The 13,797-nt window shown below is 41.4% G+C and overlaps 1 protein-coding gene across 1 annotated transcript in view; it reads left to right on the top strand.

The window, feature by feature from the left end:
- ARFGEF3 (ARFGEF family member 3) overlaps window positions 1-13,797 on the top strand; it is a 172,907-nt gene that overhangs the window by 45,242 nt on the left and 113,868 nt on the right. The window contains exon 3 of the mRNA XM_004587269.3: window positions 10,445-10,526. Within this exon, the coding sequence (XP_004587326.2) occupies window positions 10,445-10,526 (82 nt within the window). The remainder of the gene's footprint in view (window positions 1-10,444; window positions 10,527-13,797) is intronic.

Genomic DNA, 13,797 nt, shown 5'->3' with positions numbered 1-13,797 from the left:
TCAGGAATGGCCCCACGTGCTGACACAGATGGGGAGCAGTTAGATTTTACATTTCAAAAGTTGACAGATACAGTTAATCACATACGTGATTGGCAGGAGGGCTAATGTGATGAAATGTAAAGATGGATTGGCATGGGTGCAAGAAGAGACTCCTGATGGAAGATTTGTGATGGCTCAGTGTGTATAAAATGCTTTTGCCAGGTCATAGACCACAGTGTGAGGCTGGCAGATGGTAAACAATCAGGTTGCAGAGCTCAAAGACAGCGTGGTCAGGGGTCCTGATCGGGGAATGCTGACTGTACCTATCCCTCTGTTAGCCTTTCTCAGGTATTTTGATGATGATGATATCACGGTTGTTATTATGAGGTGAATTTACCCTTACCCTTATCTTGGACAGAAATGATATTTGTACACAGTGCCAAGTTCAGGGTCATTCACATAATAGATGCTCAGTATTGGTAGAAAAATTAATTCTAAAATAGCCTTTACAATTCATGTGTACTTCATTTCACTGTCTCACTAGAAATGGAAAAAATTTACTGTTTTCCATATTATATAAAGTGAATATTTCATGACAGAAGTTGTAATAATCCTGGTGCATCCAGTTAAGCCACCATCAATGCCTGCATCTGAGAGAGCCTTGGGCCCTAACCTCGCTTACAAAGCTATCTTCCTACGGAAGCACATTTGGGGAGGCGGCAGATTGTTGCTGAAATCCTGTGATCTCTGACACTCAGTGGAAGACCTGGTTGGAGTTCCTGGCTCTTGGCTTCAACCTGGTCCAACCCCAGCTGTTCTGGCATTTGGAAAGTGAACCAGTGCATGGACGATCAATCAGTTGTACACTTTCTCTTTCTCTCTCTCATTCTCTCTCTCTTTTTAATTTGTTATAATGCCATTATAAATATTAAAAATTTTAAATTTCTAATACAAAAATTACCAAGTTATGATGTTAATTTTTTTTCATAATGAATAAAAATATATTCTCCTTCTAAGTTGTTTTCTGTATATAACGTATTTTTAAAAGATACATTTATTTTATTGGAAAGAAGTAAATGAGTCATGGGGCCAGTGCCATGTGTACTAAGCTAAGCCTCCATATGCAGTGCCTATATCCTTTATGGGAACTGGTTATTTTTTAAAAAAGATTTATTTATTTTTATTGGAAAGGCAAATCAGACTTATGGAGAGGAGAGAAAGAAAGAAAGAGCTTCTATCTGCTCCCCAGCTTCTGATTCACTCCCCAACTGGCTGCAAAGACCAGAGCTGAGCCAATCAGAAGCCAGGAGTTTCTTCTGGGTCTCGCACATGGGTGCAGGGTCCCAAGACTTTGGGCCATCCTCCACTGCTTTCCCAGGCCACAAGCAGGGAAATGGATGGAAAGTGGAGCAGCCAGTAAACAAGCCAGTGCCCATATGCAAGGATATTTAGCCATTGAGCTATCATGCCAGACCCAATATTTTGTGTATTTTCAATATTGAAAAATAGATCAAAAATCTTTAAAATGAGAAAAATAAACTTATTGGATTTCATGGTAGTATGCCACAATATTTGTGTTCCTTTCTGTTTTTGGCAACTACTTTTAAAATTAGACATTTTAAATAACAAAGATAAAGCGCTCGGATGATTGTCTAAGCTTAGTTTATTGCTTGTAGTTGTCTTTGCATTATTTTTATAAGGCTTGTTTATTTCTACTTGAAAAACGAAAGAGAAAGAGATCTTCCATGTGCTAAATATTACTTAACGTGAGCCAAAATCAGGCCAGGTTGAAGCCAGGAGCCAGAAATTCTATTTGTATCTCCCTCATAGGTGGCTGGGACATGAGAATTTGGCTGTCACCTGATGCATTTCAGGTGCATTGACAGGAGGCTGGGTCAGAAATGGGGATGGGCCTCATTCCCAGGCTCTCTGATAGGGACACCCACATTTCCTATCAGTGGTTTAACCACTGAGCCACAACATCCTCCTCTGTGCTGGTATTACAAGAATAAACCCTTCAGCAAAGGGAGCTATGTGAATGGAGATTCCTTGGACAACAGCCTCATAATTGTTATAAAACGTGCTTGGACCTGTTGGTGTAAAAACCAGAACAAAATGGAAGAAAATGACTTTCATGTTTAGCATTTCATTTCATGCAGACAAACTGACTCAAAGTTTGAGCTGAGCTGGTCTGGTTGCCTTTTTTTTTTAATGAGGAGTCCCTGTCTTTGTTGCTGATTTCTTTTTTCTCCAGCTTATGCAAGTAACTTCTAAAGTTGTTACTAATAATTAGAAGAAATGGAAAGTGTGTTGTAAAATAAGTTCTCCTATGCCACTGTCTGGAAACACTCATTGTAGGAGTTCCACCAATCTCTTTCTTAGGTGTGCAGTGATTGATTTCCATTTCTGCATATCCTTCTGTGCTGTTTGGATTCCTTATGATACACGTAAGCTTCTGATAAGAAAATGATGGATAGGGCCTGGTACAGTAGCCTAGCAGCTAAAGTTCTCGCCTTGCATGTGCCGGGATCCCATGTGGGCGTGGGCTCTAATCCCAGCAGCTCCGCTTCCCATCCAGCTCCCTGCTTGTAGCCTGCCTTGTATATCTGACTTTCCAATTGAAAAAAAAGAAAAAAAATGATGGATCATAAACATTTATAGATAGCATGCATTGTGGTGCAGTGACTTAAGACACCACTGTCTGCCATGCTGGCATCCACATGACTAAAAGCTCAAATCCTAATTATTCCAATTCTGATTCAGTTCTTTACTAATGCACCTGGAAAAGTAGGTGATGATGGCCCAAGTATTTGAGCCTGTGTGTCTACATGGGAGACCCAGCTGGAGTCCCAGGTTCCTGGCTTTAACCTGGCCTAGGCCTGGCAGCTGTGGTCAGTAAGAGACTGAACTAGTGGAACACGTAGACCTCCCTCTGTCTCTCCTGTCTTTCTGGAACTCTGCCTTTCAAAGAAATACCTTTTTTGTTTATTTTTTTTTATCAGTGTTAACTGTGAGTTACATAGGATTCATTTTACTGGATTGATTCATCCCTAACTGCCAACATTTAACCTGTCTTGTCTTACAAAATGGCAATTTTTTATATGTTCAACTTAATCATTTGCAGTGAGCTAAGAAATCTTGAAAGCCTGCAGAAGGTGGATTTTGTGTTGCTCACCGTTGCATGCCTTGGGCCTGAGACAGTGCTTAAAGAGCGAATCTAATCTTTGTTTTGGAAAATAAGAGAAAGATTAACACTGATAAAATCATTCTATTACATTGAGAAAATAATTCCATTAAAATGGAGATGAAATTAGAAATAAAATGGAAACATTTTAACTGTACTCTGGAGAAAATAAATTAAGGAACCAAATTCAGTTCCAATTGGCACAGTGGCATTGATTCTGGTGAAAGCTTCATCAATGAAAATCTGTCAGTGTTGGTAAAATGGCTTAAAGTGTCTTTATTTGTAAGCACGAATAACAACATTCTGGGTGAACTTGAAGTAGGAAAGGTCATGACTACTGTGAAAGGAAGTGGGTGTGGCTTGGACCCAGCAGCTGCCTCCAAAGTGAGATGTTTCTTATTCTAAGCTATCTATACCTTCTCATAAGCACATACTGTCAGATGTAACTCACCACAAATTACCACTTGATTTGCATCATTTGTCAGGGCAAAAGCCCGTCCTTGCTTTTGACTGAATGGACATTTATTTTTTCTTCCTGAAAGCATTTTTAACAAGTTTACTCTTGATTCATTCTATTTATTTGGAAGGCAGTGAGAGGGAAAAGGAGAGGGAGAGAACAGACCACTCTTCAAAGCCAGTGAACATGGAAATTTGTCTTAAAGTAGTGTGCTGGGCCCGGCACAGTGACCAGGCGGCTAAAGTCCTCACCTTGAACAAGCTGGGATCCCATATGGGCACCGTTTCTAAATCGGGTGGCCCTGCTTCCCATCCAGCTCCCTGCTCATGGCCTGGGAATACAGTCTAGGATGGCCCAAAGCCTTGGGACCCTACACCCATGTGGGAGACCTGGAGGAAGTTTTAGGCTCCTGGCTTTGGATCAATTCAGCTCTGGCTGTGGTGGTCACTTGGGGAATGAATCATTGGACAGAAGATCTTCCTCTCTGTCCCTCCTCCTCTCTGTATATCTGACTTTGCAATAAAAATAAATCTTTTAAAAAAATAGTGTGCTGTCCATCTTATGGGATCTGTCTACTGAAAACACATGGTCTAAGTCAAAGTCACAGCTATGTCACTTACAGACCTGTGATGCTGAGCAGGTAACAAGATCTCTATTAAATCTCTACCTTTGAAAGTTATTCAGTAAAATGGTAAATGCAGATCATGTAGAATGGTGCCTTCCATTTACGAGCCAGTGAGTTCAATTGCAGACATGGTGACTCTGTGAAGGGATTTGGAATGTTACTTAATAAACGGCTTGAATCATGGGTTCCATGAAGTTGAACCAGAGCCTAGAATGTAACGTGTCTTCATACTCCTCCTTACCCAGCATTGTCAATTAGGAATTGGTCCAATATTCAGGAATAGATTTGGCATTACTTGAAGTTTGTATTTGTCTCACAGTGAGAGGTGATCATTGGTACATCTCATTTTTGCCTTGGTCACCCATTTTCATTTCCATTTGCCCATCATTATTTTCCAGCCCAGGAAAGCTTGTCTGTGAACCACAATGTGTCTCAGATCTGTCTACCTCAGGCATATGCATATGCAGCACTACTAATAGCCATTTTTAAAAAAATAATGGCATGTCAGGACATGAAACCTGGGGCCACTGCCTGTATTTAATTAGGTGAAAGTGAATTTGTGCATGTCTGTGCATACAGAATAATCACTTATGTGTAAGTGAGTGTTGGTTTTCGTGTGTCCTTTTTCCGATGAGACAGCATCTAGAAAGATCAAAGGCTAATTAATTCCAATACAATATGCATAAGGGAGAATGTTGTGTCTTCATTGTGAATCTCATTCTGAGATCCAGTTAATAGGCCTGTTACTTTTAGTAAAATCATTTTTAAAAAATAAAGACAGGAGAGTCTTTTATGATGTCCTAGAGCAAGCAGTAAAATCAGGTATACCTCATGAGTTTCATTTCTTTCTGTTGTGTTCCTTTCCTGTTTAAGTCAACCTGTGGCTTGTGGCACACTTGAGGATGCTAATCAATGCGTGGGATGAGATAGCGCGGATATTGAGAGAGAGGGAGAGAGACAGGGACAGAGACAAATACACACAAACACAGCTTAAGGTACTATCATTTCAAAGGCTATCCAGGAAGAATCCTAAGCCTAGCCAAGAAACATGGCCCTCTACTCTGAAGCAGATCCCAAAATTTTCACTGAGTCAAGTGGAGTCCTTTCCCTTAGGGGCACATGAAGTTAACCTGATGCTCATAGACGGGCCTGTTAGATCCTTGGTCACGAAGGAGGTCTTTTTGCAAGAATGATGCTTGTGTCCCAGCGAAAGGCTAGACACACCTGTTCTAGCTTTATTTGATTTTTCAGACCATGAAAAGTTAGAGGAAAGTTAGTTTTGGGAGTCGCATGAATTTGAATTTGAATTTAAATTGTCATCAATACGTTTTAGCTGTATAGCCATGGGCAGGCGACAAAACCTGTCTGAACCCCATTTTCTCAAATGCTGAACAGGAGTAAGATGTTCTGTTTTTAAGGTTGTCATAACTACTAAGACTAAACAGAAAAGTAGTAAGTGCCAGATTTTCCTTTACTTTCTTTTATACCCTGGGCACAGTGAAAGCGAACACCTGTTCTGTGTTGTTCCTGGCTGCCTCTGCCCTCAGCATCCACCAGGATACCTATCTAAGTGCTTGGATGGATGCCTTGGTTTGGTGCCCAGATAAGATTTCTGTTTCTAGCCATCATTTCCCAAGGGAGATCTTGGTGCTAGCCTTGTTTTTTCCTTTTGTTTGAAAACCATAATTACAGGGCAGCAGTAAGGGTGGAAGAGGGGGGAAGCTCAGAGAGAGAGAGAAAAAGAAAGAGATTTCATCTACTGGTTTGTTCTCCAAATAGCTACAACAGCTAGGGTTGAGCCAGGCTAAAGCCAGGGTCCTCTTCAAGGTCTCCAAATGGGTGTAGGGGCCCAAGTACTTGGACTATCTTCCATTGCTGCTTGGAGTATTAGCAGGGAGCTGGATTGGAAGAGCTGATCAGACAGTACTGGAAATGGTGCCTGTATGAGATTCATGTCATATGCAGTGACGCAATGTGCTACACCTACAGTGCCTGTCCCACTATTCTTGTTCTGATAATATCCCAAGAAAGGTAGCTCATATATTATACAAAATCAGGATACATGATAAGAATAGAGAGAGATATATACCTTTGTTGAAAATCATGATCTGTGTTGGGTACTTTGTATGTTATTAAAGCTAGGAAAACTGCACCTTATAGATCAAATGAAGCCTTTTGCCTGTTTTTGTAAATAAAGTTTTATTGGGGGAAAAGTCATACTCATTGTTTCTCTTGTTCTCTTTGCCCTTTTCTTTCACTGGAGTTGAACAGGTAAGACAGAGACCATAGGGCCTGCAGACCCTAAAATACTTATTTGACTCCTTAGAAAAAATGCTCGCTGACCCCTAATGTATGTTGTCTGAACTCCTTGTTATAATATTGTAAGATTGATCTTAAGATGTCGTGTCTATGGCTAGGGGAGTTAAGAAAAAAATTAAGCATTATGATTGAGATTGAACCTTTTGTAAATGGTGAGTGTTTGCATACCAGCTCTTGCTACTTCCATTTAATGTATAGTTAAACTGGCTCCCTTTTCCAGTCCTGCTGGATGACCATGACTGGCCTGGGGAACAGTCAATGTCCTTTTGTGTGGTGCCTGTTCATCCTGGCACTTGTCAGCCTCAGTTGTGTGGATGTGTAGGCAAGTGCATGGAATGATTTCTAGGGCAAGTGCTACAGGTGGTAGAGTAACATGGCCATGGAATTGTGTTTATCGCAATGGTCAGCAGATTGAGCTTTTCCAAAGGATCCTTGCTGGTTGTGAAGGTGGCATCTGCACTTGTTGGGTGTCCTAGAAGAATAATGTGTGGTGTTTGTACATTTTCAGTGCAAGTCTCCTGATAGGATTCCCTTGCTATTGGGCTATTATGCCAATGGGCTGTGCCGGTTGTTGACTCCCCACACTCTCTCCCTGGTCTTACACTCTCTTTGGCACATCTTTCTCCAAATTAGAGATGAAGGTCCTTTCATAGTGAACACTTCCAGGGTTTCATATGAGGATCTCTGCTTTTTCTGTTTGTCTTCCATCTTATTATTTCCATTCCTCATTCTACGTTCACCCTTCTAGTTTTTTCTAAAATTATGACCTGGTTATGATGGAGCAAAAGAAATTGCAACAATTGGCTCTTCTTATTTTAATGGACGGAGCAGCAGTATTTGTATTGCAACTGTGACAAGCTAATGATGAAGACAGCAGTGACAAAATTGTAACCACGCAACTGGAAGTAACACTATTAGGTAATTTATCCACGTGACAAAAGATGTATCTAATGAAGCCTGGTGTTAGTGCTAATCAGTTATCACAGATAAAGGGATATTGCAACATTGAGTTTAAGAGGAAAGAGATGAGAATAGGGGGAAGGCCAGGGTTCTTCCTAGGAGTGTTTTCAGTTTAGTCTTTGTGGCTGGCACTGGGGAGGGTCAGTGTCTCTCTTCATCTCTTGCAGAGCTGCTAACAGAAGATTACACAGACAAGCAGAAGAGCTGCAGGTGCACAGGGAGGAGTGGGAGCTACAATTAACTTTTTGTTTCATTATATTCTCCAACAGTGACCCTTATTTCTCCAAAGACATGATGACCCTCCTGTCCAACCCCTGTGGCTTTCTCACTCTCTTGAATCAGTGACTTTTTCAGTCTTTGCTGAACATATAAAGCAGATAAAAATGGAGCCACTGGTGTTTCAGGGAGGGTGGAGGAGCCTGGTAAAATGAAGCAACATTTCATTTATTGTGCCAATGTAACTCTGTTGGGAAATAAAAGGTTGATTAAAATTCTTGATCTGATTAATTATTTACAGTGAATGCTTCTAACTAAATGGTATTTTTGTCTTTATAGCTTTCCATTTATTCTTTTTTTATTAATTATTTTGCATTATGTGACAGTTTCATAGGCTCTGGGAATCCCCCACCCCTCCCCACGCCCCTCCCCCCTGGTGGATTCCTCCACCTTGATGCAGTATTACAGTTCAAATTCAATCAAGATTCTTTCCTTGCAAACGTATACCAAGCATAGAGTCCAGCTACTTATTGTCCAGATGGGTTGAACAGTTTCTTGGGGAGACCATTTCTGGTCTGAAGTTAGAGCCGGTAGAATATCATCACAGTCAATTAAGAGTCCCAATATAACATCAATAGCAATTTGTAACATTATGGAATTGACATGGTTTTGAGTAACCAGTATGTTAAAAAAAAAAAAAAGGAAGTTCTTAACCACAATGATTAGCTCATTGACATTTCAATTTTAGTTTATATACAGGACCAGCTGCTATACACCTTAAAATGGCTATAAGGTACCATTCAGCTGTCTCGTGCCTATTTCATTTTAGTATTTAGCCATTTGTTGTGTTGAAATATAATTTTGCTGATCTTGGCAGATTTTAAGATAATCTAGACTGGCTTGTAACTCTAACAAGACATTTGTCGACAATTAAGGTGCAGAACATTTTTTTGGGGGGGTGTGCAGGAAAATCCTCAACACCATGGTGAGGAGTGACTAATCTTTGTGTCCCACCCAGCGAGGCATGAGCCAATCCATGCCAGCTCTTTCCTGTCAGATTCCAAGCTCTACTTTTTGTTGTTTGTCTATTTATTTTAGGTTTTTTTAGTTTGTAGATTGTTTGCTATGAGGGGTTTTCGGAGCGATCCCAATGGTCATTGCGAGGGAGGGTGGGGGTCCAGAGGTGGAGCCAGGCCCGGACCAGAGAAAGCTCTCCTCCCTGGTCCCGAAGGACATTTATTGTTGTTCTGTTTCTGCGGACCGCTCAGGGCTTCTGGTTGTCTTTCCGATGACGTTGGTTTCTGCACGGTACTGTTTGGACTTCTTCCATCCCCTGCGGAAGTTCCGGTTGGGGGTGGGTGACCTCAGAGTACTCGGCCTCCGAGGGCATCCAATTCCCTGTGGCCTCCTTGGTAGTTGGGATATAGTCTTTGTTGCTCGTATTAATAGTTTGTGGTGAAGGTCTGGGAGTCTTCATGGTTGGGATCCAAGCTTCCTCCTTACCACCTGCTCCACTCTGGAGTGCCCCCCTGCTCCACGCACATGACCTCCTGTTAAGAGGTTGTCAGGATCGCACCCGATTCCCCCCTCATGCATTGGTATAGTAGCTTTACTATTGTTTAGTGCTGCTTTGAGTCTGTTGTCTATGAATTACCAGATTTGATATTGATAGGCTATATTGTACTTTTTCCTCACTCTTTTTATGGTCCCGAAAGACTTCCCTGCACTCCCTCCCCATTACAGATTAACATAGCGTATTGAGGGTATAGTAGGTTTTATAGTTTTTCGATGTAGATCTTAAGTATTCTGACATTAATTGTTGGTTTATAGATTATATCGCATTATCTTACTGCATTGGATACAGGTTGTTAGAGATTTCACTAATATTACAATATACAGGTACTATCTCCCAAGTTGTCATCTTTTCATCTCAGATTAAGGCAAACATGTGGTATTTAACCTTTTGGGGTTGGTTTTTCCATTTATTCTTAACATATTTTAGTATCCTGTGTTTTTTTTACGCTTTAAGATATCCAAGTAGCTCTTTATTCATTCATTCATTTTGCATTACACTAAGAAATGCTGCAAGCAGTCATTCGCGTTGGCCAGTACTATGCATGGCCTACAATTTTTTTTTACAAACATGTACTTACTATGAATGCAAATCTTCCTCTTAATGGATACTCTAGAGAAAATTTTTAATCCGAAAATTATTGTTAAATACTTTGAGTTGGGGAGGAATTGATAACTTTGTAGAATTGCAGTTTATACTGATGAGGCAGAGGGTTAATGGTGATATAATTACTTCCTACATGAGGAAGAGGGCTGAATAAGGCATATGCACCTGTATACATGATGTGCCTCTGTCTTGTTCATCCCAGGTATTCTGGCTGAGTGCCATTAGATTAATCTGAGAAAGAGCAAAGCATATTCATGGTCCAACCCAGTGGGTACTAATTAGGATGCTGCAGACTAATTAATGAAGATCCCGTGTGTGCTCTCCTTGTAGCTGTACTGAGATAATTGTCATTTCTGCATGGCATTTGGCTATGTATCTCTTTCAGCCCATGTGCATTTTTTTTTACTGGTTGTAGTTTTTGTGTAAGTGGTGGCGATGTTTGAGGGTGGGTGTACAGAAGGCATCTGTTGCTTGCCTGCCAACTTTGCTTAGCTCACATGTGGTCCTTATTGATGTTTTTGCCAGGGAGAAGTGCCTGCTGCCTCTCCAATTGGCTTTGGAATCCAAGAATGTGAAGCTGGCCCAACATGCTTTGGCAGGGATGCAGGTATGGCTTTGAATGCAATGTGTTGACAGAAATTGACAGGCAGCTTTGGCATTGAAAGATCAAGGAGTTAACATTTTACACACTGGTGGTTTAAAGACTTAGAACTGTGAGTGAACCAGGAAATAACCCTAGAGAATAGCAGGATTTGCTTATATTCACCAGAATGTTTTTGAGCAAATTGTTTCTAGGTTGAGCCTTTGTTAGTTGGACCCTTTTTTATGGAGACACAGCTAAACATACACAGATAAGAGGGACATATTCTGGTGGCATCCGATGTGGGGAGTGGGGTGCTGAAGCCTCTGCCAGGAATAGGAAAGGCCGTCACAGGATGGCGGCTGGCCCAGGGCCAGGAGGTGGGGTTGGTCTCGCCAGCAGGTAAACAGGAAGTCACAGGGATAGGCTGATGCCCTTGCTGCGATTGTGTCATTGCTACTGGCCTATCAGGTAGCGCCAAGTGGACCCACGGGGAGAAGTGATTGGTAGAGAGTGGTATAAAAGCAGCCGCTAAAACTATAGGGGGACGAGGAGAAGAAAGATGGGAGAAGAAAGATGGATGGAATGAGAAGAATGGGGCAACAGAGAGGGGTAGAAAAGCTAAGGGAAAAGCTAAGGCATACAGGACGAGAAGAAGAAGGATGGGGAGAAGAACAGGGAAAAGTGGCAGAGAGGGGTCTAAGTAAGACCTATGGAGAGAAAAGTACGGGGACAAGAATGGGAAAAGCAGCAGAGAAGGGTACAAAAGCAATAAGGCCTACAAGGAGCTATGGGGAGAAAAGCAGCAGAGACAGGGAATGAGACCTACAGGGAGAAAAGCAGCTGCTTTTTGCAATAAGGGTCTGGTTGTGGTTCCTGTTTTCCCAGACCCTCAAGAGTGTGCCTCGTAGGTAGAGTCGCTGCAGGCCGGTGACAATCCAACTTCTGGAAAAGATTCCTGAGTCCCTGGTTTCATACAGAATCAAATTTTATGTGCATTTGACATGTGATTTTGTATGATGAGAATTGATAGCCAACTGGAAATATTTTTGTCTCATTTTTCAAGCTGTGGTTCGGTTAACAAATGAATTATTATCTACAGTCTTGCACATGTTGTGATGTTTCAGTTCAACAAGGGCCACCTATACGCCATGGTCCCATGACATTGTAACAAAGCTAAAAATTTCTGTTACCTGGTGGTTTTTTACTGTACTTTTTCTGTGTGTATTGGATATAGTTAGATATGCAAATAGCCCTGTTACAGTCACCTACAATATTCAGTACAGTATCATGTTGTACAACTGTGCAGCCTTGGAGCAAGGCTATACCATATAAGCTTATGGAAGTACATGCCAGCATGTTTACATAGAAAAATTGCTTAATGATGTGTTTCTCCAGATGAATCTCCATTGTCAAGCAAATGTATGACTATATTTTGTTTGCAAAGCAAGACTAGAAAAAAGAAAAAATCTATCAAATACAAAGTCGGATTGGTTGAACATATTTCTTTGAGCATTTGTGTTTGACACAAAATTTAATGGGTCTAATTCTAACAGCACAAAGGTGATAACTATGTTAACACATTGAAAATCTAGTCATGTTGTTCCCAAGACACAAGCACAGTAAAGGTCAAGTTTGGGGAAGGGGGATGTTCTGTGTAGTTCTAGATGGGTGACATTTGTCCAATGTCTTTTTATGTCAGTATGTCCCTATCACTTTTTAAGTTACTATATACAGAAGAGTTAACAAGTAGCTCTTTTCCTGGCCAATGAATTTGAGCTAGATAGTATAAATTTCAATATGCAACAGTGTGTGAAATTTTCAAACATTGTTGGCAACCTTAAAGAACACCTTGCTTTGGGCCCGGCAGCGTGGCCTAGCGGCTAAAGTACTCGCCTTGAAAGCCCCAGGATCCCATATGGGCGCCGGTTCTAATCCCGGCAGCTCCACTTCCCGTCCAGCTCCCTGCTTGTGGCCTGGGAAAGCAGTCAAGGACGGCCCAATGCATTTGGGACACTGCACCCTCATGGGAGACCCGGAAGAGGTTCCAGGTTCCCGGCATCGGATCGGCGTGCATTGGCCCGTTGAGGCTCACTTGGGGAGTGAATCATCGGACGGAAGATCTTCCTCTCTGTCTCTCCTCCTCTGTGTATATCTGGCTGTAATAAAATGAATAAATCTTAAAAAAAAAAAAAAAAGAACACCTTGCTTTTCTCCAAGGCAAGAAGACCAACCATAAAAGTGAAGTAAGAGTTTGTTTTGACCTGTTATTTTTATTCCTTTTTCTGTTTTTTTTTTTTTTTAACCTCTACCATGTGAATGGCAGCATTGTATTTTTAGCGGTTTTTCTGATTCTTCGTTTCAATGCCTTGGTGAACTGGGAGATGTTTATTTAACATCCTTTGCTACCTCCTGGTAGTTTTAACACATTTGTAGACCTTCCCAGTCTGTATCATTTTAATTAACAAACTTGCTTTTAAAATAGATGTGAACTCTTGGCTATCCTGAATATGCTACAGGATTCTGAATATCTCCTTTGAAAAAAAGATACCAAGGCAGAGTCTTATGATGGTTTGGGCAGTGGCAGGAAGATTAGAGTGGGAGTTCCAGTGAGAGTCCCCCAAGTTCTTCTCAGGCTATACCTCTCAGCCAAATGGGAAAGAGGACCACTAAACAAGGATGAACTTAAAGTCCAGGGCAGAGAATGGCTTGCTTGCTGCTCATATGAATGAGAGCTGGAGGCTTCTGGGCAAACTGGCATAGAGCGTGCTGTGAATTGTCAGCTGAGCTTGTGTGATCTGAAAAGGTGATCCACAATGTGTGTGACTGTTTCATGTCATACTGCCTCAGGTATGTTTCCTCCAGAGGCCACATGCTGAGCAGCAGGACAGCTGAGCAGCAGGACACAAGCAAGGCATTGGCACACACAGAACCTTTGACAGAGGCCAAGGGGCTTTGGTTTGGGGAGGAAGAGTTTGAGCAAGTTCCATAGCTGTGTTCAAAGCTTTCACAAGTGCTATCCATTGCTAGCCGACACTAGATAATGTAGAATGCAATACACATGGATTCAGAGAACAATGACAGTGTCAGATTTATGAACAGACAGGATCTGGTACAATATAAGGATGGTTTTTGTGAAAACTAAGAGTTGTTCTGAAATAGCAAAGGGCTGTCCTATAAGATGGATTTCTAGGAGTCCTCAAAAAAGTAATTGTCTTCATGTTTAGGTTTTTGTGAGACTCATTTCCTGAAGGGGAAATACATTAAGACTTTCGGATTAATGAGTAATTCCTGATAC

Source organism: Ochotona princeps, chromosome 1 (assembly GCF_030435755.1).
Source record: "Ochotona princeps isolate mOchPri1 chromosome 1, mOchPri1.hap1, whole genome shotgun sequence".
Taxonomy (NCBI): domain Eukaryota; kingdom Metazoa; phylum Chordata; class Mammalia; order Lagomorpha; family Ochotonidae; genus Ochotona; species Ochotona princeps.
The sequence above is the reverse complement of the archived record's forward strand: the minus strand, read 5'-3'. Positions and strand labels throughout refer to the sequence as shown.